A 27,141-nucleotide genomic window follows, 5' to 3' on the forward strand; every position below is an offset into this window, starting at 1 on the left:
TCACGTGGGGCACTTTTTAAATTCTCACAATACCGATCTCACAGAGCAGAGCAGAAGCAGTGCCTCACAAGAACACACATTCAACTTTAAAGCGGATCCGTAACTCACGACTCCACACACTCTCTCGTCGGTCGCGTTTTGTAATGATTCCATGTGCACACCTCCACCCGTGGTGCAACCGGCCTCGGCGATGGTCACAACCCCCTGGTGCATTGCATGCACCACTCTTTCCGCCCAATATGTGGCGTGTGGTGAGCGGTTGCATTTACTGCATTAATCATTTACCGCTTCTTATCGATCGACCGACGGCGGAGCTGGACCAGCCAGGGGTTCCCGGGGATTTTTGAGCCACCACGGGTGCGCGTTGCCAATTCTGAAGGTTTATTGGTCCAGAATCGATACTTCCGTCTTTTTTCGCTATAACAATCACGCCATTTAAACGTTTGTAGCACGATTATTGCACTGTCTTGGCTTGAACTCCCGTTTAACTGTACGACGGTGCAGCGGCTACGGCTACTCTATTCCGGTGGGTCGGTCGACGGGAATCGTCGATGTCGTCAAAAGGACACCGGCGGGAACACAGAATGCACGATTAATTTGGACACTGGTAGCGTTAACAGTGTTTTGCCAGACGTTTGAAAAACGGGTTTGTGCAAATCAACTGTACCAGAGACCGATATGAACTCGGTCTCCCTCTCGCTTTCTTTCTTTTTCTCCAGCCGGACCGGAAGTGCCGGACGTACGGTTCCGTTCGGCAATCGTCATGCAACTGACAGTACTTTCCACCGAGCAAGACCCCATAAAAGGTGGTTGCATGCCGATGGTGGAAAAAATTACACCGTGTCGTAATGGACACCCCCTCCGGATTCGGACCGCAGCCCGCCAGGCGACCGTTAAGCGATTGACAATCGATACCGTGGCCTGGTCGGTGGATGCACGGGGGCTCGGGTCGCGTCCGACGACGTGGGTAGCACCACCACGTGAACTTTCGTCATCGATGGATCGTCCTCGCGATGGGCGATCGAACAACTGTGCGGAGTTGCCATAGTTCCGGATCTTGGATAGAAGCGCAAACAGGGCTCCGGGGGCCCTGCAAGCAAGTGTGTATTTGGGTGCGTAGGTGATTTGCTTGTTTAGCGTGCCATGCTACCTTTCCGCACGAGTTCCGGTTAGACATCCGATTACGTTTGGCTGTTGTATTTCTATTCCCTTTTCACGATGGTAAACCACAGGATCACCCTTTCTCGTTCGTGCAGCGCCTGTGAGAAGCTTTATCGATTTTATTCGATCGTGAATAAGTAATGCAAGTGATTTTCTTTGGACGTCAGTCAAGCGAGGTAGCCGGCACCGTGGTTCGTGCTACGTGGAACAGGTAACGGTCCACTGGGGCAGCTAACACCTACACGCTGCCGATTGCCGTCTCTAATTCAAATAGTCCCCTTTTCTTACTTACCGAAGCTCGTTTGTTAGATCCATGGTTTTTTGGCGGCATTATTCTGAGAAACAAGGATCAGATAGCTGTGTTTAGTTCTGTTAGGTTTTCAACATTTGAGTTCCGTGTTGGTAGCTAAGCGGCTACCATTGCACGTTGTCGACGTACCGTAAAATGTAAATGTAACGTAACGCTCTTCGGTAACGTCGGAAGGTGATTGCTAAACCAACCGAGTGACCGACGGGGTCGATAATTGGTACACACATTTACAGCGGCACGGGCAATGAAAAGTCAACAAAAAGCACGTGTTCACACCGTTGGCAATATTTATGATTTAGCCCGATTTCACGCATCAATCGTGATGGCCTGATAAAAATAATGATTTGATGCCAACGTTGACAAACTGGTAAAAGTATTTAAGTGTAAAAGTAAGTAAATATTTCTTTTCAAATTCTTTTTTTCTTGTAACGCATCAACTAATCGGTTCAAATTGTTGTCAACTCTTTGTTGCGGGATGCACGATCTTCGGTTAGCAATAACTGTAGCTGTCACAATCATTCAATTGTTCACTGTTTTATTTGTATTTGAAGTTCTGCTTATTATCTGATTCGGCGTAGTATTTTTTGTTTGCTGGTTTCGTTTTCTAATAGTAGCTCAATAGCCATTGATGTGGGTCCATTGTTTCCGTTGCGTTTTCTAGTTAGAGTTTTGCGGTTTTGTATTTATTCTACTTGCATGCGATGGATAAAATGTAGCAGATTTTTCGTTATTTGTTTGTTTGGTTTTTCCTTCATTTTGTGGATTTTTAACTTTTTGTAAGCCAACTTTACAAAGTCGCACCTTCGTCTTGTACAGCTTCATTTTTATGTTTTGTTTTGTTTTCCAATCGGAACTGACCTAGAATTTGAGCTTGTATCAATGTAAATGTGTAGACTATTGTTCAATATTCGCGTTCCAGCATTACTTTCTCATGCGTGGCCGAACGTTCGTTGGTTTGTGACATCAAGTTTGTACAACATTTCTCGCGGTTATAAATGTTTTCTTTTGCTCTCGCATTTGTGGCCCACAATTATTCCCATTTGTGTATCGTCAGTTGTTTCGTATTTCGCTTAGCTACTTGTTCGTTCTTGTTGCTCACTTTTGAAAATGCTGGATTTTCGGTCGTATGTACGAGGATTGGCTACTTTTTCTGGGTTTGCCAAGTCAAATTGTAGCGTGTTTGATTCTTGTTCCATCAAAAAAGGGGTTCCAACTTTTAAAATTGTGTAGTTCAGTTTCTGTGTTCTTTTCCCTTGGCGCACTTTTTGATATTCATTTTCTCGTCATTCAAATAATTTGATTTCTTTACCTGCCTTTTTCGTGTAAATATAAGCCTAAATAGATGATCTGTTTGTATATGTATAGGGTATATGTATATATATGAATGAATTTGTATATAGCTTTGAATTATTTTATTTCGTATTTTATTCCATTCCATTACTATTCCCTTATTGAAGTTTTCTCTCGTTTATGTTTGGTTGAGTATCTTTACAAAACTGTACATGTGTCGGTGTTGGGCGCCAAATATACAAATACTCACACATACACACAGGCACACACACACGCACAACTTATGGCTCACGCGACCACCCTAGGATATTGGCGCACGCAACATCACGTTTTAATTTGTCGGCCATTGTTTAATGCGTGGCGCTGGCGCATGTTCAAATTCTAATTGTTAACCATTAAAATGGTTTCAATTTGACAGATTTAGAAAGAAACGCTTACCCACCTTGCGCTCGTAGGACGAGCCAGGATGAAGGATATCTTTGTTTTTCATTTCCAAAAAATCAAAGTCTAATACTACTAATACCGCGACGTGAATGGTAGCTTCACGTGCTTTCGGTGGTTGGCGCTGCTTCGGTGCCGTTTTCTAGTTTTGGTGCTGTAAACTTCTTTGGTAAAGTACACGCTGCGTCTCGATAAGCGTGGCTGTGGCTAGGGATATATTTAATAAGTTTCGGTTTAAAGCACTTTTTCCCTTCTAAGCGAATATTGCAGACCGGGCTTAGGACAAGTTGAACATGGAAACGCAACGCAACAGTTATGAGAACGGCTAGGGTTAGATATGAGTTGCAATAAATTATTTCGATAAGGAATCACTAGCACCAGCAAACATAATCCGATTCGTAGAACCTTAACCCAGGTGTGCAAAGTAATGCAAAGGCAATTACTTCAAACAGTCTCGTTTCATTGGGGAAAGCAATGTTCAACAGGGGTCCCGAAACTTATTTTCTTTCTTCAAACTGTTCCCCAGCTTAGATTGTTTACAGTCACAAGCGGTATTGCGTGTGAAAGGAGTACATTTGAAAATGTAACTGGGGCCTTATCATCGTACTAATTGGCTTTGAAATCATAGCAATTCAACCACCAACAGTGGCGAGCAAGAACAACGACGTCCTATAGAATCCTGATTTTTTTCTCACGGCTCACGCACAATTTAATGTTTCCATTAATGGACTGGTTACTTTAGGTTACGAGTTAAACTACATATTTGACATTCGGTTGTATCCCTCGGTTATGAATATTGTGTGCATTTGATTTAAATCGCTTGAGTATCTAACTGTTTTAATTATTATTTCTTCCCCCTCGAAAGATAGTTGCACTTACTTGTAGGCTTTCATTAAGTTTTACTCACATCAATATCAATTCTGCCGCTGGTCGGGGTTATCGTTATAGTTGCGGTTTGGACTTGTCTCCAGAGCAGTGAAATGTCTGTTCCCTAAAATCTCCGTACTTATCCAAATTCCTATCAAACTATGTTTCTGAAAATGTCTACTTAGAGCCGTTTTATTTTTTTCACAGAATAGTAAACGCGAGTTTCGATTGGAGGTCGGTTTCCAACGAGCTGTCCGTCCGTGCTACCAATAAGTGATGATGCTACTAACGAGATGGGAGTCCATTAAAATTGCCAGCATCCAAAAAGTACATTTAAAATTATCATTGTCTTTCGTCTCTTTAGATTACATTAAAATACACTATCGTTTCCATTGCCCGATGACGTTCACGTGCTGTCGCTTCAAAAATGTAAGCAGTTCACAATTGAATGTTTACCAAATGACCTCATGAATTTCGCAATCAGTAATTTTAACTCTTTTTTTCGTTCTAACGAAAAGCACACCGTCGTAAAATCCTTTAGCACGCACCAAATTGGTTTTTGATAACTCGTACTGGGGTAAATAATTATTGCTTATTTTTGTTTTCTTTGTTTAAAACCTTATGTTGATTGAACTCGATTATAAATACTTGCAGCTCTAATATGGCTAGCTCACTAATGTAGACGAACACAACTTCAAAATGCCGAAGGCAGTAGAAAATCGCTTCTGATGTGCGGCTGAACCCGTGGTTCCGTTAGCTGACGATTTCCATACCAACGGTTCTAACATGGTATAAAAGTATGGTTAAATATAATGAATGGATTGCACCATTGACGCTCGTAGGATTAATGCGCTAACCTCTTACGGGTCGATCAGTAAAACTTATCCTTAGGTTTGTTAACACTGTTTTAATTAAACAATCAGAGAATCTATGAATTAGGCAAGCGGAAGTTGACGCTCTGATGAGGTCCTGTATGAGACTATATATACATGGTATGTGACATACAACGAGACAATATTACAGAATCGATTTCCAATCCAAAGACAATCACAAATACTACGGGGGGGGGGGGCTCACTGAACGTTGTTCTGGACAGACTCTAACCACTATTAAAACATCTAAAGTGAAAGATGCATACGACTGTTGCTTAGCAAACTAGAGCATACCTCAAGAACATTAACCGTTAATATTCTATGTACAGTAACTCAACTAAAAAATGTACACACAATACAGGTCAGCTTACTCTTACGGGTATGCCTGTAATCACCGTTCCGGTGACGCTCTAATCGTTCCAAAATCTTTCTACGCTTTACACGATCTGTGCCAAACTCGAAATGAAACAAAATCGGGAACCGACACTATAGACGCTGCCTGGACCAACACTCGGGTCCAGCTGATGGCCGGTTTAAGTAATAGCGTACAAGCATTAAACATAGTGGAGACTAATTATGCCATTACGTACAACTCTCGATATGAGAGCAACTAGGCGTATTTCTTCGATAAGTTTCACAGCATTGTTTTGTTCTGGCTTGTTTGATGTGTATCTTTGCTTTTCACAACAAAATTATACAATTGTTCGCATGCTCGACCGATGCGATCGGCTGTGCAAATGGGGTATGGGGTTTTTTAGTTTCTCGTTGTTTCTTTTTTTCTGATACATTTAGGTCTTGTTTACTTTTCCGAATGTTCCCGAGGTTAGTTTCCTTAACGATGGCTCACCAGTTCTAACGATGGCCTCCCACGGTATACCATCTGCTCTTTCCTAAGCTTCAAATCTATGCCTCAACAAATTTTCTATACTTGCAAGTTTATGTACATGCTCTGTTAACTGCAATGCGAATGTATGATGCAGAAAGTTATTGCCGTGCAGTGTCATAACAGGATTCCGTAATTGAGCCGTGTGGCATGCCGAACACAGCGTTTCCGATCTACAGCATTAACCGGGCTCCACAGATCGACTAGATAAGTTCTTTTGGTTGCTCTTCGTTTGGTTCAAGTTTCCCCAGGAAGGCCGGAACCCGAGTCCGAACTTCCGTTCGGCGCACTCGGGAAACTATTTTTCCGCCTGAAAAATGACACATTCGTCGATGTGACTGATGGGGTCTGGTGCAGTTCGGCTGAAGTACTGGATACGGGGTTGCCGGATGATGGCGGTTGTACGCATGGCTGATGTTGGTTCAGTGTGGTCAGGTTCAAACTTTGCTGCTGACACAGTGTAAAGCTCTGCTGAGACGTCACATTTCGTGATTTGATTAACGGTGGGTTTTTGATTGATGTGGAGAAAGCAAACCCACGACGCAACGTGGCCCTGTCGTGTGGAAAAAAGATGCATAGAACGGGTAGCGTGAGAGAAGAAAAGAACGACCCAGGTGTTAGTGAGTGTAACGATAAATAAACAATTCTTCAATACATATTACATTAACAAATGACAATACATAGATTGGGATTCTCAATAGCCTTTAACATAAACGTACACTTCACAATATTGTTAAAATGTTAATGAAAATGTATATAGGTTTTACCCCGTGAATTGTAAACAAAAAATACATAAATAATACCTACAGCAATGAAACAGTGATGTAACAAAATTCAAAAGAAAGCCTTTTTTTGCTGAATTGAAAAGTGTTTAATCAAACAGAATTCAGTTGTGGAAAATCAACAGTGACTGAGAGACCTAGAATATGTCACATTGAAAAAAGAAGAAATAAAAAATTAATAAAATAAACGAATTATTCACTAAATAATGTCACTGCTCGTACCTGGTCGGTGATGGCGGAGGATACGAAATGCCCCGTTGACTAGGCGATAGCAACACCATACCGGAATGAGACTGATTGCTGGTAGATCCCGGCACCGAAAGAGTATTGCTGTAAAATTGGAACAGTTCAAAACATGGTTTATTTTTCGATGTTCTTTGCTGTGACGCTGTGATGCTGTAGAAAGTAGTGTTTGCTTCGTTTTTTAAGAAAATGTTTCTCTACTTTTAATAAGGAACAACTTTGCTAAGCTGATAAAAGTGAAAGCTCATTCGCTAAGTGAAAGCTCATTCGAAAGCCATGGTTCTCATAAATACATTTTCTGAACGTAAGGGAAGCGCTACTAATGACTATTTATCACCAGCAGACGTACTCACCTATTTTGAATTGAGTTCAAATTCAAATTTGGCATACTGTGCCCGAGTCCACTGTATGGCTGCACGGTGAGCGAGTTGGACGATTTTGTCTGCATAGTGTTGACGGTATTCTTGATCTTACGGCTAGCGCAAGGAGCAACCGGTCCGTACTTGGAGTGCATCACCATTGCGGCACCGACGGCGCTACCTGTGCCCGTGCCTTCATCACTGGAGAGCGAGTTAGTCTTTTCAAAGTCAATCGATACCTGTTTCGATTCGTTCAGATCAACCGATCCGCTGTGACTGTTGTTTAGGCTGCTCACACGGCTGCCGATGGAACTGTTCAACGGCGACTTTTTGATGCTCAGGTTATCGTTGTTGATGTTCATGTTGCTGTTGCTCGTCGAGTTGTTGCAGCTGTTGCTGATATTGATTATGTTACCGTACTGACGGACGTCACTGAATGTGCCCTGCTTCATACGGTTATAGATATGCTTCACCTTCGTTATGGAATCGTGCCAATGCTGAGCTTTTGGGCTTTGTAGTGTGAATGCTCCCACAATCATGTTCAAATCGTTCACGTAGCAACAGAGCAATGCTTGATCCTTGAGCTGCACTATTAAGCGGTCCGTCATGTACGGCTGTCGAATAATCTGAAGAATTGAAGGGTTTGCAGATTAAAAATCCATTCGAGATTCAATGAAGCGAAAGGGTTTACAGCATCGAACATTGCTGTCCCTTTCCATAAAAACTGTAACTTATAAAACTTCCATGTTGCCTGGTGATGTAAGGTGTATAATTGTTTTGATATTTGTGAAAGTGTTGTGTCAACTGTAAAACATATCACTAATGATTGCTTCCCCCGTTTGCAATTGCTGGCTGAGGCGGTCAGCAGAAACTTTGATAATTACAGAGAGAGGATACAAATTAAATAAGTTCATGATTGTGTGACACTTTTCCAAGCCAGGTTTGCATTTATTTTTGTAATTAAACTTCATCTGGCGGTGTAAAACTTTGACTATTATTTGCTTGTAAACACCGTCCGTCCAGATAGTATGAGCGGCCAGGCGCCTCCATTGCCTAGTGAACGGTGTAAGCGGATTATTGCTTCTAATTTGTGTGCGATTGTTGCTCTTGAACTATTTATTAGATTACACTGAACGCTGCAGGAGATGAAAATAGTTCTGCTCTGCTAATTTATGAATAATGTTTTTGAAAGACTGGACCCGCACGGCAAATTGGCCCTCGTTTTCCATTACATTTACTGTGCTAATGGGTGAAGTACTGTAAAGTCTATAATCTGACTTAATAATATAATAAAACTGCATAATATAAATCAAAATGAAATATAATATAATTTCACTCACCTTCAACTTGTCGTTCCTAGTTTTCTTGCACACCAAAAGAAAGTCCGTAAATAGGAAACAGTGCACATCCATCTGTGGAGAATTTTAGCAGTTTTTCTAGTTATAGTTGTTATTAATATGAATAATTGAATGTGGGTGTTGTGTGGATTGTATAAACGTTAGGTTCAATGCTAGTGAACGGTTTTAATGACGTCTCATAAATACTAAAAGCTCCGCTCCCACAATCGGTTATCAATATTAGCGCTTATTGGGTATGGGAATTACCATTGCTATGCACTCCCATAAACGATGCGCGCATAACATGCATATTTAAAAATTAAATTAAATTTCTTTCCGGTGCAATAAAGCATTCATCTTGATCAATTAAGTCATCGCTCGTCTGGCTTTCGCCGCAATGCATAATTGCTGCATAATGCAGCCATTTGACAGTTGAAACGTCCTTCTTGGGTCAGGGAGGAAGCATTTATGGTTGGGACACCATTATTTATGCCATTCGTGCCAGTTCTTCCGTTGGAAAGGCGAATAATTATTTTCTACAGGTCACCAACGCGTTCGTTCGGGCAAACAATAACGTAATGACTCTAATTGACTTGTGGATGGATGTTTTTCATCGTTTTACAAAACAAACAAATTGTATCTGTTATGGGAAGCCGTGTACAAGCCATTGAAGCCTTCACAAAATTTAAGGACACCACCGCACTTACCTTCCCGGTGCTGTCCTTGTACTTCAAGTCACCCTCCACAAACACCTTCCGACAGTGGTCGATGCCACGCATCGGTTGACAAAGGTCGAACATGATGCTATGTTGTTTGACGAGCCGATCGAGCGTTTCGTTGTTTGCCTCGACCACGTCGTAGCTGTCGATCCTTGCATTAATACCTTTCAGTCGTTCACTTTCCTGCCTAGTTGTTAGATGAGCGTTAACGCCAGCGACAAACTCTTCTACGGAGTGTATCTGAAACGGTCGTAATAGGTGAAGTTGATGTGCTTTCACAAAGTATTGAACTGTTGTACACTGTGGCAGAATGCTTAAAGCTGAGTACGTTAATAGGGACTCATGCCTTTTTTTAATAGATTAGAATAAAAATCAGTAGAATGGTAAAATGTTGAACAAGTGCCGGCTTTCTACGGCATTTGGCTTACTCACCATGGCATCGATCGCTTCGCCTTCCGCTTCGTCAGTGATATGTTTTTTGATAGCGGCCAGCAGCAGACCGTACTTGGTCAGTCGCTGCATCGGTCGCACCAGAATGTCGGCCAGCCGTAGCCGGTTGCACATTTTCTGTGACTCGCACCAGGCACAGTAGGTCATGAACAGGGCGTTGTTGTGGTACATCTCCTTGCAGTAGAACTGACAGGTACTCTGTTCCGCGCAGTACTTCGTGTAGGGCATAAAGATGGTGGCAAAGTTGACGAAGCCGTGCTGGAAGTAGTAGATGCTCATGGGGTCCTTCGTCCGTTCACTGTGCTTGACCTGCGTGCGGAAAACCAATCGATTGACCAATCGCATTTTGATAGCGTTCGCGGCCATGCACTCCACAAAACATTGTAGGTGGCAGCCGAACAAGGGTTTTACGGGCCGAATCACTTACCATTGGGTAAAGGTACATCGTCCAGAAGCGCAGATTCGCCTCCCAGATGTCCCGAATGTTGGAGAACAGCCTTTTCTGGTCAATGTCTGTTAGAATGTTCTGCGACTGGATGTCCTCTAAGCAGGCTAGGAAAAGCTGTAAGCAAATTGGCAACAAGACCATCGTTTGTGGGTGTTTCTTCTATAGGAGTATCGAGTATCGCCAGATCTCTCCGTCATCAACGTTTACAGTATATCGTACACGTAAAGTGAATAGCTGTGTAACTTCCAGCGTATCTGCAATGCAACGCCACACACCACAAATTTCGTACTCCCAATCAGTTTCGCAAAGTTTCCATCACTCTAACGTCGAAGAATCGACGCTACGTGCCGATGTAGGGTTGCCGCGCAAGAATATCTTTCGAACAGTGAACTTCCGCCGAAAAGAAAAGCAATAAAGCAGAGGCGCAAAAAATATTGATTCCATAAACCTCTCACTTCCGGCGGCAGAAAGCGGAAAACGTAGAAAAAGGCGCGTTTATGTGCATAGAATTTATGCTAATGCCATCTATCCGGAGCTCTTCAATCGGCGTGTCAATATTGGGTCGATTTGGTGTTCAAAAATGAACATATTATGCACACATGCTCCGCCTAGACTGGGCGCCCTAACGATGGAAACGATGGACCCGAATCGTTAACAAAACCACCACTCGGCACCTTATTCGAAGTCATCCTATTCCAACCGATCAGTCTCGGGCCGTCGGCTGCCAATTAGATTGCATCCTCGAGGTCCTCGATCTAACGATGCCCGATTTCGGGAGCTGTCAGAAGGTGAGCAGGACCACGTGAACGAGGGACCATTGTCAATAAATTATTCACACACAATACCGCGCGCAACATGTACCTAACATGCCTTCAAGTAGGAAGTTAGATGTGATTGGTTGTAGCTTGGAACAACGGTACAACACGGTAGGTGCGTATATGGAAAAGAAATCTCGGCCCCAGTAACGACAGGTGTTATTCTGGATCGGTTTTCTCTTTCGTTATAAACGTGTCGTTGCTAGTATCGCTGTGGAGTCGGAGAAGCACGGCTATGGCGCAGACCGAGAACTAGCTGCCGCGTGCCAGTCAGGCTCTTTAATGAGACCATAAATCAATTTTCCGAGGCATGTGTTATTGATTATAATCGACGTGCACTCGTGGATCCCAACCCGCAACCCCGGACGAACACAGTTCCGGCCAATAAGAAATAATAAATCCTTTTCGAATACGCTGTGAAAATGCAAATAAGGCAGCCATACATGCGAAGGTCGCCTCCGGAGTCTGGAACATTCAAACGCATTTGTTGATTTAAATTGAAAAAGCAGAACATAAGAAAGGTTTTTTGAATACCGGGCTCGCCATGTTTGCACCGTAATTAGTAGCCGATCCTTTTACCAGACAATGGTCAGCATAGCGACCATCGAAAATATGTCAAACATATTCCATTGTTCTGCGAAGAGTGCTCGCTCGGGTTTTTTTTTGTTTGCAGTGGCCGGAAGTTTGTCTGAGAAAGGTTTGGAAGCCAACGACAGGGTGCTGACAACACAAACCCGACCCGATCTAAGCAACCGGAAGTAGGCTACTTTCGTGACCGAGCAAGCTGTCACGCTAATCGCGATGGGGCTAGCGAACAGTGAAGGAGACGGCGAGAGAGAGTAAGAGAGAAAAAGGAAAGGCGTGCACGATAAGGGCCGTTTACACGTTGCGATATATCGCAGCAATCCCTTGTATGAAACCAATTGCCACGATATATCGCTACGTGTAGACAGGAAAAAAGGAACAAATTGCTTGTATACGACCAGATCGGCAGATCAAAAAAATTGAATGCGCCGAGCATCAATTTCGGTCCAATCTCCATACATGTGTGCGTGTGCTGACGGTGGATAGACATGTGTGCGTGTGTTGATGGCGGTTTGACATGTTGTTTTGAATGTTTTTAAAGCAAAAGTTTAACGTGAGAATAATTGCCTTGCTTTAAAAGCCATTCCCTCGACCACCGTGACCGATTAGTACTCTTGGTACGTTCTATTTTTTGCTTTGTAACCGAAACGCACAATCCAAAGGCAGACAAACACAGTGTTTCTTCCATGGCTGTTTCCATGACACCGAGATCTGCGATTGCAAATCGCAACGAATACATCGTGGCGTGTAGACGCTCCACCTTGGCTGCGATATATCGCTACGAATAATGGATACAAGGGATTGCTGCGATATATCGCAACGTGTAAACGGCCCTATAGAACAGCACGCGAAGACTGAACCCTAGTGACTGTAACTGAGACTGACTGGCGATCCGTGCGTTACAACGCTAACGGAGGGAACAAGGTTCACGTTGTGACCTATATTTAAACGAACGCCAATCGAATATCAAACAGCCTTGGCCACTATATTCTTGTTGGTGGTGATGGAAGTGGCGGTTGCTGGAGCGAAAGGACCAGTATTCTGTTGATTGTACGTTTTTCATTTGAAATGCGTCGATGATTTGAATCCTACAATTACCAGGAATAACTAGGAGCAACTAATTTTATGGACATTTAGTGAGTCAAACTTCATTCTAACTGGTACTCATTGATGGTTTCAGTAGAATATCGTAAAATACGAATTTTCGTTCGATTCTTTCTCTAGTAGTGCCGTTGACAAGATAAATAGTGAGCTGGAAAAATCTAACGCAGCGCTATAGCTGAGTAGCTATGAAATTACAGGCAATGTAATTAAAAAGTTAAACCAAAGCCAGTTGGCACAGAACCATTTCTTACGATTCTTACGAGATTCTCCTTTAATGTGCTTTTCGCTTTTGGCTGAGAGGGCTCTTTAAGTAGTATTAGCAGGTCTACGTTGATTATAAGCGGCAGCTTGCAGTTTAGCTTTCGCCCAATGAGCTCCAAATTCTATGATTTAATTTCATGCTCTGAATAAAACTTAAACATGGTTTACGAAAGTCGTAAGTCTGCCAGTATTATCGGCATGGATTGGAATATTGATTTGAGGGCTTGCTATCGAACCACCGAAACCACTTAAAACTTTTATTCGATTCAATTCCAGGCCTAATAATGGCTGTGGTAAAGTATTTCCTTTCTCGTTATCTTCTGGACGACGCTCACAAATACCGTCAAGCAGCTGCTACCAGCAGAAAATATGACGGCAAACAAGTTTAACTCATTCATTTGCCTTAATCCCTTTTCTGTGAGGAGCAGAGAATTTAGTTTCCACTCGAAAAGTTTAACACACAAGGCGCAGAACGCTCCGGAACGCTGCACGAAGCAGTTCCGATCCTCGTCAGATACACATCAGATTTCCTGATTGGATCACTCTGGTGGACTCTTATCTGACGGGGTATGTACCCAAATTTTTCCCGGATCAGAGAGTTAAGTTTTTCGGCAGGAAGGTTGCGCTGCACCGAGCACGCTTCTACTTACGTCGGTTACCGTCTGGAGCGCTAGAATGTAGTAAACTTCGGTCGTCACCAGCTCCCAGATGGCGGATTGGATTTTTGTTTCCGCTTCGCTCATTCCTTTAAAGCGCACAATTCCACGAAACGGATCACCAGCCCCGACCCGGAACCGGAAGAGTCAGCAAAAGAGAGAGAAATTTTAACAGATTTATCGCGCACACACACAGAGTATGCGGTTCTACTAGTTCCTAGAAGACCTCGCTTCCTGTTGTTTGTTGCTTTCAAACTTTGGCGTCACTTACCGGCACTGTTTACGACCTTCGTCCAACACTGAGGTAAGTTTCTAAGGCCAACTAATGCGTCTACGTACTCGGGGTTATTGAAGTTGCTGGAGGAAGACGTCGATTTCGGGATTTCCTTATTGTAGCTGTCCAGCAGCTCGCAAAGTTTCGATTTTTGTGGTCCCTGCAACAGAGAACGTGTTTATGTGGGGAGAGTACGAACCCTCTATAGGCGGAGGAGCTCACCTTCGATCCAAATGGTATTGTCCATTTCTGTTTCGACTGCTTGCCGGAAGCCGAGGACGCTTTGGGGCTTTGGTCGTAGTTGTCGTCGGCCGAGGTCGACGAGAACAGCTTGCCGGTGGATGACATCACCGATGGCTGATTGCCCACGGATGCGGCCTTCTGGAGTGTGCTGTGACCGCCGGTTCGTCGGCCGGATGTACTGTCACGCTCCGATACAAGCAGCGTACGTCCGGCCAGGTTCGATATGTCCATGTTCGCGTCCAGCGGTTCCGTGTACCGCACACCTGCGGCCGGGGTAACAATAGTGCGAGAGTGTAAACCGAGCGTCGTTGGGAAGTGCGACATAAAGCGTATACGTACCGATCTCGTGGGGACTATTAAAGCCATTGTCGATCACGTATATTTGGGAAAAACTGAGACTTCGCCGTGATAGTGAGGCGCGTAAACATTCGCTGAAAATAGGGTGGCATAAAAACGCCCTCATTAAATACACGAGAACAGTTTAAATTTTCCACACTCAACGTTAATTTGACATTGAACAATATGAAAACTAATAAAAACTAATTGGTTGTCTTATTCTTGAAACAACATCGACATCGCCATGAATTGGCCCGGGTCTGGAATTGGAGTCAAGACTAAAACAAGCAGCAGTTCCTTGCTCCGTATCATTCGCGGTGGAACAATAACTGTCATCACGTAAAGTTATCAAACGGTCGAGGTATGAACGCTGGCCCATAAAATTTCGTAGTCAGCAGCTTTCCGTCGTAATTAATATTCGTAAGTTATTATCGCTGGCTTATGCGCGAGCTACATTTTTCGCTTCGCCCTCCAAGAACATAGCCGGCAGGCATAGAATTCTAAGGGACTCTAGAGTACCGGGTCCTTAGCTTACTCTGGAGCTATGGTGTTTGATTGGACTTGCTGAGACCACATGCTCGTGGTCGCTAGTGGCACCATGTGCTTTTTATACGCCCCCCGGCTCAACTCGGTGTTCATTTAATTTACTCCCAACCGAGCTGGCTGACAGGTTTACCGAGGGTTTTATGTTGTAGCGCCCAAACGATACTCCACGGTGCGATGTGGCAAAACATAACGGGAACACTTGCTGGCTGGAAGCAGCAAAATGAGCATCCATCGTCAGTCGCGAGAAGTGCGCAGATCCCAGGAACAGCTTCTTTTTGACAAAGGCCCCGCTGGCAAGGATCTGTTCCCAAAGTGTTACGCACTTACGTCGGCGAACGGAGTACGGTAGTTGTGATGATTTTACGGCATTACGGCGTGCATGGCACCTAAATTAAAGTAAAATGTTCGTTCGCTTGCCACAACATTGGACCACATGGGCAACAGAACAACTTGTGCGTGTGGTATGTAAAACGATGTCCTCAAATTGAGGGTTTGGTTTGGTGATAGAAGTAAACATTGTGGAACAGCACTTGCGAACAGCATAAGTGGCCATTAGTCGTCCTCATACTGATCATTCCGACTCTAGAAGATCTTGAAACATTTCAAAAGTGGCTTGAAACAGATGAACGATGAAAATTAAAACTATTAGAATATAGTTTGCAATCGATCGTGGAGTAAGCACAATGCTGCATCAACAACGACACTTAAGCCTTGAACTACGACAACTGGAGTGGAAAAGATCGGATCGTTATTGATCCTTTACCTATTTATGCATAGTTTTTACCATATCATTTCTATCAACCTTTGAAAAGTAATGCTCAAAGCTATGATGATTGACAAATAAAAACGGTATAAATAGTTCATTCAAAAATTAAATAATTACTTATTGTGTTATTAAAGAAAAATTTCTAGTTTTTTAGGTATAATATCTAGGTAAGAAAATCTGAATCCTTGGAGAATTTGTTTCAGAACTATTTCAGTAATACTCTGTGTGGATGCTGGCGGACGGTAGTGTGCCATTCTCATGACATTGCCAGCCCACCGGAGCCTGGCGAGGCGTGAACGTTGCACAAGAAACGCTTCAAACTGAAAATGTCAAATGGCACGGTGGCTGAACTAAACTAAATACGTTCATATTCCCAATGCACCAAACCGCTACTACTGGCAATACTTACGCAAGCCGTACTCCTTTGGTGGCGGGAATGAGGACACCCGGATCGTTATTATCACTTTCGAAACAGACGGAAAAGTACTCCGAGCTGGAAACCTGGACAGCATTGCGTTGCGTGGAGTTTTTAAGATGTTTTTTTTTGCGTGCCGGTTTGCGATGTTGGTCCCGTTCCGAAGATGGTGTACAAATAGTGTTTCAGGTGTCAGCGTGTTTGTTGAACAGCAAATCGGTGGTCGCATGAAAAACCGAGAGATGGGAAATACAATAAACACAGATGTAACAGTAAATGGCCGGTGCCACCACCCTAGAGCAATCCCCAAGAATAAGGTAAAGAGTAGAGTTGTAAAAATGCATTCGCAGAGCGTTAAGCGGAGAGTCGGGTCAACATAACAGCATTCGAAGTTGAGTTGAGCTAAGAGTTTGGAATTGTTGGAAAGAGAAAGATCCAAATGCTAATGCTGTTTATAATTTTTTCAATTCTCTATACTTGAATGCTTACTTATTTAATAAGACGTTACTTTAGCATCTTCACACACAGTTAACTCGAAAGGATTTCGCGGTGACGGCTAGGGCAATCACTACTCACTTGACTGCGCGTGAGAACCGGTTTTTTGCGTTCTCGGTGCAGGAAGGAGGACGATTTTTTCTTCAGCGAGGAAGGGGACGAACTGGACAGCGCTGAGGACATGGCGCTGAGTGCTTTCTGAGTGTCGGCCCCGGCCGGGTCGGGGGGCTCCGGAAGGGATTCAGCGGGACCCTCTCGGTCCTGCCGGTGGCTCTGTTCGCCATTGTCGTAGGCCGGATTGATGCATCCACCGCCACTGTTGCTGATGTCGATCAGCGCAGTTCCGGACGTGACCGTGACGCACACATCTTTCGGTGAGACTACGTATCCGGATGAGTCACCGGAGACGGTGGTGGCACCGCGATCGACCGATCCGCTCGCCGATGCGATCGACGTGTTGGACGTGTCGGAATAGTCTCCCTGCGCAAGTGTCGAGCGACGCAACCACCCAACAAGCATTGCCCAAGCAACACCATCAAACCACCACATCGTTTTCAATTATTTTCAAAACCGATAAAAATGGCATCCGTGTAAATAAAAAAGAAACAAGTCAAATATGCAATATACGAATGTAATTGCGAAGAGAGAAACAGAGAGAAGAAGATAGAGAAAAATAGACAATGATGTAAAGGTGTAGAAAAGAAAACAGGTCATCTTTTATTGGAAAGGATTCCATCATTCGAAATTGTGCAAGGTGTCTACCAGAAGCCACTACTGCCACTAGAACAGCTTGGGTGTGTGTGCGTTCAACTATTGGAATAAGGAAAGCACCATAATTAAGTGGGCAAAACATAAAAGTACGACTTTCGAAGTGCGATATGTACAGCAGCGGATGTACCGGCGTTAATTACATTCCAAGACTGCGGCCTGGTCTGCCTCATGCTGTGGTGCGTTGTATGAAGTTAATTGCTTTTTAAAAATGAGAGTTCACATTGCTCTTCATTATCTCGAAATTTGATGTGCGACCTCGTTTTATACATTTATCAACAAGCTGTGTGGGTCGTAAAGAAGAATCAAGACCTTTGAGGTCTATGCATGCAGTGTTGAAGGTTGCCTATTCAACTTTTCCACTACAGCGAATGGAATTTCCACCCGGCTTAAAACGAATACTGCTGCCCGTCACGTCAGGGCTTAGCCGTCCCCCCATTCGTGGAGCAGTGGAGCGTGGAGCGGGTTCGTGCTCGCGCTCATAAGAAGCTTCAAAACTCATAAGGTCCTTGACTATCTTGCTGCACTGATTAAACTCTGATTACGAGGCACCAGTTGTGCTTCCGGACCCATAGCAATGAACTTACGTCAGGAGGTCAGAAAGGAAACGAAGGTCACTCTTCTCCAGCTACTGGTGAACTGAACTGAAAACATGCCACACGTCCCCACAGGTCCGTCACAGACCGCAGCCGCGACGTGATGTGGCGTGTATCGACTCGGCCTGACTACATCGAGGGTTTTTTGGGTGTGGGGATATAAAAATAACCCGCTACTTCAGAACTAGCAGCCTGCGGTTCGCAGACAGTCAACACCCTTTTGTTGAACAAAAGAAACCAAGGGGTTTCTAATGGGCAAAAGTAAAGCCTTAGATTTCGTATAAAGCAAAGATAATGCGCATTAAAGCTGCAACTAAGTTTGGTTCTCAACTCTAAACTACTTTCGAATTTCTTAAAGCCTAAAATAGCTGGCTGCTGTTTCAACATTATACAATATTGAAATCTAAACTGATCCCTTAAGTCTCAATAATACGTTTTTTGCATTTCATAACAATTTCAGTTTGTTCGAATGTCGGACTCTTCACGAATTTGGCCGATTCCTTTTCCTGACTTAAGTTAACGTAACTTTTGCTCCCTAGTACTTAATCTTTCAATCCTTTCTTCAATCTTCTTTCAATCAACAACAGGGACATTGAGGCGCGATTTTATTGATCCTGTAAATTGTTTCATCACGTTGACGAATAGTGATTATGGGGTACAATTTTGGATCTGAAACGAAATTCCTCCTACAGAATGTAACTTAAACATAACGACTTAAGCATTAAATAAAAACATTCAAGCATTTGTTCAACAATTTCTACTACAAACATTTATGCAAGCAAAGGTTCAACTACGAACATCGTAAATTAGCAAACGAACAAAGTATAAAACCGTACGTACCTTCCGAATGTGTCGATCGTTGGTTACGATGGTGGGTGTGGTTGTCTGTCGCTCGATCTCATCCAGGTGCGTCAGGCTCAACGATTTCATCTGGCCGAACCGAAGCGGCGCGGCACGGCAAGGAGTTCCCAAACGCACAGCAGCCATCCAGACAGAGGACAGTCGCAAACCAGAGTCAGGACGAGAAAAAGAAGACAAACAGAGAGAAAACAATGTTAATGTAGATTTCGCTGGTTCGCAAACATTTCCTAAGGTCATCAATCACGGCCACGAGCCACGATGGCACGAATTTCTGTCCTGGTGGAATACTTTCGAATAAGCAAATGAGCCGATGGACCGCCGCCATTAGGACGTTGAAGAGCAGATTTTGGGGCAAAAACCAGCCCATTAGCCCCGGTTCCGGAATGGCGATTGCGATTTGGATCGACATGGACCGCCGGAGATCGAAGCGCGAAACACCAGGCGGCTGTTTGGACATTTCGTTTTAGGGCGTCCATATTCATTAGCGTCAGATCCTGTGCGTCTTTCGCCCGTAAGATAAGAGCGAAATTTGGACTCAACCAAAGGAACAGAAAACAATACTGCGTCGGTCCGGTTTCACTGCGCTTAATTTCCATGGAGAGTTTTGAAGCGAAACAAAAATATTGGTCACACTCCGGGTACACACAGACGCAATGGGAAAAATCATTCGCCATTTTGTGTTTTTTTTCTCCAACATTCGTTTGACCTTTTTTCTGACGCACCAGGCGCAACATTTGGGCCTGCCTGCGCTGGCCGAAGGATTTATACTAATTGAGGCTCCGCAAAGTTCCGTACAAAGTGACTAATCTTATCGTGCAGTCGAAACTGCCGGAAGCTGGATTCGCGAGTTCGCGAACTTTAGCGTGGCCTCATCCTTCTCCGGAATCAGCCTTGAATGGCGCAACATTTGTTTAGCGACGGACCTGGGTGCCACGTAGACCAAAATTCAAAGAATCAAGAAAAGGACCGACAAAGTTCAAAACAAAGTTCACGCTTCGTAATTAGCGTAAAAAACGGCAAGCTGTCGTTTGTGGAATGACTTCAGTTCTTCTTGTTCTAAGGTAGCTAGAAAAGATAAACTATAATTTTTTAAGCCCCAATAATGGTGCAGATAAAAGGGATTCGTTGTTTCAGCTGTCCATGATGGCTTTGGGGCCGATGAATGATAACGTTGAGTACGATTACAATTGGTTGGTTTGTGTTTAAAAATCTGTAGCAAAAACGGAATGAGATCAGGATCACGGCGAACCTAACCTATCAAGGGACAGAGTTAGGCCAACTAGCTTGCAAACGTAATGCAAGTCCGCCAACTCTTACAGAACAACATCTCGGCAAATCGGCAAATATCACCATAACAAGACACCGTCACGGCACTTTATGGTACCCAAGCATGAACCATGTGTACAATTCTGATTTATACAATGAATTAAGCTGCTATTTATGGTGCTTTGAAGGATTATTAACAGCGGCATTGTCACATAGTCATGTTCAGCCTGTCCTATACGAGGAACCAAAGCTTCAAATAGATATTTGTATCGGTACTTTCATTTTATCTCCACGATACCAGTAGCGAGAGAAAAGCTTTGTAATCGCTCCAAAATCGCACCGTGTGCAAATCGAACAATCTAAACCGAAACATACCGATTTCGACTTAAGCGCCGCTTTCGTCAATCCAATTCCGCTTGTCGGCAGGCCACAGTACCATGTACCATTCGCGGAACATTATGTAGAGCGCGTAAAGTGTCGCTTATTTCGCGGAAAAACATCTTCCAAAAATCGATCAGACAGTGGAGCCTGTGGCAGCACGACACGCTGTGGAACAGCGCGGCTCCCGGGTTGCCATGTTTGCGCAGGGCCAGCAACCAGGGCCCTGTCGGAATGTGAACGAATGTCAAGGAATGCAATACTAGAGAACCAGGATGAGGACTAGTAACCCGGGGCGGCAGGAGCAAGGAACAATTTATGGCCGTCGAGCCGGCCATGACGATGACGACAAGGACGACGAACGTTGGCGCAAATGTGTCATTAATGAAATTCATTGTGATTTTCAACGGTGAAACGCTTCACTTTCTGTTAATCGTATACTAAAGACTGTTATGCGGGGTGGCAAGCGTATCCTTGTCTCCAAAAACGTTGATGTTGTTGAGCCATCGTCAACGCGTCCTGGAATGTGAGACAGTTCCACTGGAGGAGGTAGTCAACGATGCGTAGCGTAGCGTAATGTCACCATTTCAGATGAGCGTCTAGGAGCAGGCGTTGGCCGATATAAATTCAAATTGAAAAATGACAGCTTCTTGTGCGACAGGAAGTTGAGAAGCAGGCACGAAAGGCGGCAACGTTCCTGGCAACAAATACATGGCCAAAAACAGCATTGAAAGAAAATATTGAACACTTTAATCAACAACAATGGTGGTAGTTGTTGCGGTAGCTCATATTTTGGGTGACAGTATTTAGGTATTTTTTATTGAAAACATTTGCCTCCAAATGCAAACTACGAAAACGTTACTTCACAGGGATTTAAAGGATTTAAAAAGATTGACATCACTATTGTAACCATCTGAGTGTGATAGTAGTGTCTGTGAAGTGAGTGGTCTCTTCCTTTTGGTCGAGCTGTCGATGCTGTGTATTTTTCTAATAAAAAAAATCGCCTACTCTTGAATAAATACCTTCCCAAAATCCATGGCCAAAGCTATGACTAACTATAGTTAATGGTAATTCCTCGATCTCGGGCTCTGAAATATTATTTAGTTGCTATATTCGTAGGTGTTGAATTTTTTTTTTGCAACTCTTGAGGGTGGGGCATCTTTTGGATGTTTTTGAATTGAGTACACATTAATTGATATAAAAAAAAACTTATTGTAGTAAAGTAAAGATCCAACACAAGTAAAGTTCCAATCCAACATATCAAAAAAAATTTATTACGAATTAAATAATTGTGCTTAAAATTAGATTTATTACACAGCTCCTGAATAGTAATGCACAAATTCGAACTAAGGTCGAAACACTCGAAACTAAAACTCTAAACTAAAGTCTAACTAAAGTCGAAACACTAAGGTTGCAAAAAGTGCGACTTTCTGATGATTATTGTTTTAATGAGACGATATGTTTAGAAGCATCCTTTGGAATATTTTGTTTTCAAATATTTAAGTATGTTCTCAATTACAAACAGCACATTGTTTTTTATCTATCAATTGTGCGCTCTCGCTGAAAAACCATATTGTAGTCTTTACTGTTTTATGAGTTCTTTTTGATAGGCACCGGCTGCTAGGTATATTGTTTCCAGGGTTGATAGATTATTTCTACTAAAAATCCGTACGCGAGAGTTCTCTCCGCACACGAGGCAAAGCTAATTTAATTTCTTAATTTGATAAGCACGCTTATGCGTCAGGTGTGGTCGTCAGTGAAACACGCAGAACAGAAGAAGTAGTTTATAATTGAAAATGTGATATGCTTCAGCTGGCGGCTGCTCGTTCGTTGTTGTTGAAGTTTGAAGATACCGTGGATGTTTTCGGGCTTGGCGTAGCCTTGTGTGAATTAAAGAATACCTACGATTAGCAGCAGCGTTGAATGTTTAAATGGCCATCATCATCGCTACGATTAATCTATGTTGAAAAGGTAATGTGAGCAGAGTGGTTCGTCGTTTTGAATACCCACTGGCCTGTTGCATGCTTTTCACGAATAAAAGTTGCTGTACTAGGCTTGCTAATCGGCGTCATGATGGTCCGCGAGTTTTATCAAGTTCTTCGGCCCTCTGTTGTGTTTCTGACGTCCAAGACTAGTTAACGTTCAAGACTACAAAGCTTTTAGTTTAATCAAGACTACAATGTACTTCGATACGATATCTACGATACCAGCTTGTGGAGTATTTTGGGCGGCAGCAGGTTGAATTTCCTTAAGCAAAGCGTACTATGTTTGTGATCTCCCTATGTGGAGATAAACGTGGTACATTGCGTACAGCTCGCTGTAGTACCGGCTACTCCACTGTTTCTCCACACATACGGGACCAAAACTTTATCGGAGTATCTTCCTTTCGGACACACCTAAGAGTGTTTTGTCAGTTTTGAACAGAGCCCATGTCTCAGATGCGTATGTGAGTACTGGGATTGCAAAGGTTTTGTAGAGCCTCAGCTTCGACTGTCTCGGCGATGGGTGTCAGCGAAATAGTTTACTCAGACTGTAGAATGACCTGTTGGCTGCTAGCACCATAGCACGAATCTAGCGTTGACGGTGATGCCGCCATGAATTTGGTCTTATTTTTGTCTATCTGCAGAGCAAGATTGTACGAAACTTGCTCATTTTCCATGTAAGCCTCAGCTACATTGAAGTGCCTTCGACTTATAAGGTCTATGACATCAACATAGGGCAGGATCTAGCTGGTCTTGAAGTAGATCGTTGCCGAGTTCTCCACTCCAGAATTACGAATGGGTCGCTCCAGCGCGATGTTGAAGAGGAGGCAAACTAAACCGTCCCTTGGAGCAATCTCGTGGTAGTAGAGAAGCGATTAGAGAGCTTTCCATCAACCTTCAAATGTCCTGTGACGTTGGACATGGTGATGCTAACAAGTTTGGTAAGTTTGGCCGGTATTCCAAAACTAGTCATACAGTTTAACACTGGCTATGCTTGGTATATGCGGAATTAAAATCGTTGAAGATCAATGTTCTAACGAAACTGAACCATATTTTTAATGATTTTTCGCATGATCACTTTTTTCTTCGGAATCCACCCTAAAAGCTACAAACTGGTTCATCAACTTATGGGACTATTCGTTCCTTGCAGAACGGCGGAGAAGATCTTGTAGGCACTGATATAAAAACCACGTCTAATGGAGTCCTTTCGATAAGCATTTTGTGTTCACAGAAGCCTCGGAAATGATATAAGATGAATTTGGTATTGAACTCCAGTTGAAACCGTTATTAAAAGTTATCAAATCTTTCTCAGCTCCGCAAGCAACAAGCCGATACCGAAAAAGCTTTAAACTTTGTCCAACTTACCTGCAACTTCGAAGGGGGTGACACAACCAGACAGATTTTCATGGTAGTCTTGAGAAAATCGTCCCGTTTTTTGCGCACACTGACGGCAGTGCTTTCCACCGGCCGTGGGCGCTCGCCGGCAAGCCCTTCAAACGGTTCTGGTGCTACCACTGCCCTTACGTTGCTGAAGGTGAGCGAGGGCAACTCCTGCCGCGCTTCATTGCCACCGATTGGCGCTGGAGTTGGCGGCGTAACGTAGCAAGCGCTCGCAATGATGGTTGGCCCATCGAACCCCGGCGTGGCTGGTACTCCCGTAACGGATGTAACGTCCATGGACGGATGTTTGCTAAAGGGCTCGTCGCACCTACCACTCCCGGTTGCGGTGGTCGTAGTAGCAATGGGCGACGCTTGATGTGGAGCTTGACTGCAACTGTTCGCCTGGACCAAAGAATGCCGCGGTGGAACGGCTGGTGGGCCCGTTGAGGGCGCGGCAGAAGGTGAGCTCAGCGACGGCTGTAACGGTGACGTCGATTTGAGCATCAGCGATCGGGTTCGCTTCGCCCCGGAAGACATCAGCGACGGTGCGCCGGAAGGGCTGGCCGCTGGAGCGGGGCCACCGGCTGAAACCACAATCGGAGAGACGTCCGCCGACGAGCTGGAGGCGGTCGGTGAGTTCTTCAGGCAACAACCGGATATGTTGTTAAAGTTCAGTATAAAAGGATTATTGCTTCGTTGGTCCATTGGTCGTGAAGATTGGAGGCTGGTGCTGGTAGCGGTGGTAGTCGTCGTTGGTTGCTGCTGGCACACGCTTCCAGGACGTAGTGACCCCACCCCGGACATCGCACTTACTTCCGGGCATGCGTAATTTGCGTAGTGCGCCGAACCGTAGCTGGCCTTCCGGAACAACGGGACCTGATAGCTGGCCACGGGCGATGCTGGCTGTGTTTGGGGCGATTGCTGCCGTTGCACCTGTGGTTCTTGTTGATGCTGCTGTTGCTGCTGCTGCTGCCGCTGGATAAACTTCTGAGTGGTGCCCGAGATACGACTAAACTGATGGTAGATCTGATACTTGGGGGGCGACTGTGCAGCGGCTTGGTCAAAGCTGCGACTGAGGTTCTGCGGAAAGATTAAGCTGAGCGCAGCAGTTGAGTTTGAGGCAGCGGTCACTTTGGTCCGTGCTAACTGCTGAGCGTCTGCCTGACCCAAACAGCTGCCGCCGGTCGTCGGGGATACCAACGATAGCGCCGCGCTGCTGGAAGCTGATGAGGATGGCGATCCGGCTGGGACGGGGCACACGTCACATACCGGCGATATCTGGTCCGCGCCGCGCACGAGCTTTCGTTTAACACTTTCATTGCTATACTGTTGTTGCTGGTGTACGTGTTCGTCCATCATCGAGGGTACACGCTTGGTCGTGGCGCTTGGGGCGTCACTATCAGAACCGGTCCAGGATCTAGGTTGGCCAATCTGATCGGTCGATGGTAGCAGTGCTGACGGTTGCCACGTTGGTTAGGGCGAGGCAAAAACGACGATACGACCGCGAAGCTAAACTAATGCACCACATTTGAGCGCCGTGCTCTCGTTGGAAGTGATTCCTACTCGTTGGTCCGTACTTGCGCCTAAAGTTTACTAAAACGTTCCGTTCACTCGCTTCCGGTGGCTTGCGGGACATGCTGAACCCATTCCGGCCTTCGCGGTAGCCACACGGCTCTGGCTACAGAGTTTCCACCTGAAATGATTTAATTTCGATACATGACTGCCAACCACGGTGACCACCACGGGCAGTGGTGCGAAATAAATCAGAAACGGATGGAAACTACACTACACAGACTTCCGGAACACTTGGTCCCGTGATGAGAGGCAGCAGGGCAGTCTCTATTATTAACGCAGCACGAATGTTTGGAAGTTTTATGAGCGTTTATATTTCTCAATATAAATGAATACGAGATCACTGCAGCAGGAAAGTTCCATGAAATAGAATATTCCCAGGAAGCGGTTCGTCTAGGACAGAGTTTTTCTCGCTATCGTAACCAACAAAAGTTATAAAAACAAACAGTCAAACTCTGCTACGTAGAAAGATAGATCCTAAATTTGTTGTAAAAACATTGAATCCGATGTGTACAGCCCAATAACATGAAGGAGAGCGAAGACATTTCTTGAACAGTGAGTTGAACATAAAATTTTTAATCAGAGGTTTCGAAGGGTTTCAATAAAACAGTTTTGTGCATTACGCAAATGCTCGTGAGGTCGACTTGTCTTTCTCTCTGCTCTGTAGCCGAAACAGGGAGACTCCCAATTCCATACTCAAATACAGAGTTATTTATTTTCTGGTTTCAAAAACGACCTTTTAAAAAATCCCATGAAAACTTTGATTTATATAAACCATTTTTTTTATAAAATGGGTGCAACACAATATCGTTCAGATGGCCGCCACGGGGTCTATGGCAACAGGCGATTCTGATGAGATAATTTTCGATAACTCTTTTGCACATTTCGGGTGTTGAATCTGCCATACCTTGGTCCCACTTTTGTAATAAGTTTAAAAATGTTAAATGTTCTGTTCTTAAGCGATTCATATTCTTAAATGGCAGACATTCAAATAAAAGTTTAACATTTGGATTGACAGATATATTCGAAAACTATAAGCTCTCAGCTCCCGAAAACTATAAGCTATAAGCTGTATTTGCAATCGATATATGATTTACAACAAGCATTGCACTTCGACAAACAGTGTCGCTACGGTTCACACTGCTTTATTGGCACCATGAGTACAAATGCCTCGTCGCTGCATACCATGACGTCGTGTCTCGATAATATCGATTTATTGTGCACTGTTTTAGTATCGATCAATATTTTACGGCATCATGACGTTAATTAAAACGTAAAATCGTGATGTTTCTATTAATTGGTCATACCAATGCAATTCCGCGAACAAGGCAAATCATGAAATGAAAAACCGCTTTGAATTGTTCTACTGTTTTCTTACAATAACTTTTCACTTTAGTGGAAAGCCTTTTGCTGGCTGCTCTTTGAAATCGATTGGAAGCGCCTACTAATCACCCCTGCTTCATCAGACCTGGAGAGCATAGCTTCGCCATTCGCGATTGGCTGATGAGGGCGATGTTCACCCGGCGTCGGCATTGACGGCGTGAAGTTTGCAAAGCTTGGCTAGAGTGTGAAATTGATCTGGTTGTTTTAAATGAAATTTCCCCATAATCCATCATCAGTACCGTGCGGCGCCATCCTTTAGATGGGTTTCGTCCCGCGTCGGCACGCTTCGGTCCTCCA

The 27,141-nt window shown here is 44.1% G+C and overlaps 1 protein-coding gene across 1 annotated transcript in view; it reads right to left on the reverse strand.

Moving 5' to 3' along the window:
• Positions 1-6,061: 6,061 nt before the first annotated feature.
• LOC128278824 (pleckstrin homology domain-containing family G member 5) overlaps positions 6,062-27,141 on the reverse strand; it is a 69,256-nt gene continuing 48,176 nt past the window's right edge. Inside the window, exons 2-15 of the mRNA XM_053017551.1 lie at positions 18,863-18,952; positions 16,740-17,138; positions 16,158-16,249; positions 14,440-14,531; positions 14,080-14,363; positions 13,855-14,017; positions 13,578-13,672; positions 10,142-10,276; positions 9,697-10,023; positions 9,253-9,504; positions 8,549-8,620; positions 7,203-7,834; positions 6,829-6,948; positions 6,062-6,377 (exon numbers count right to left, since the gene is read on the reverse strand). Of these exons, the coding sequence (XP_052873511.1) occupies positions 6,062-6,377; positions 6,829-6,948; positions 7,203-7,834; positions 8,549-8,620; positions 9,253-9,504; positions 9,697-10,023; positions 10,142-10,276; positions 13,578-13,672; positions 13,855-14,017; positions 14,080-14,363; positions 14,440-14,531; positions 16,158-16,249; positions 16,740-17,138; positions 18,863-18,952 (3,069 nt within the window). The remainder of the gene's footprint in view (positions 6,378-6,828; positions 6,949-7,202; positions 7,835-8,548; positions 8,621-9,252; positions 9,505-9,696; positions 10,024-10,141; positions 10,277-13,577; positions 13,673-13,854; positions 14,018-14,079; positions 14,364-14,439; positions 14,532-16,157; positions 16,250-16,739; positions 17,139-18,862; positions 18,953-27,141) is intronic.

This window comes from Anopheles cruzii, chromosome 2 (assembly GCF_943734635.1).
Source record: "Anopheles cruzii chromosome 2, idAnoCruzAS_RS32_06, whole genome shotgun sequence".
NCBI classification, from domain to species: Eukaryota; Metazoa; Arthropoda; class Insecta; order Diptera; family Culicidae; genus Anopheles; species Anopheles cruzii.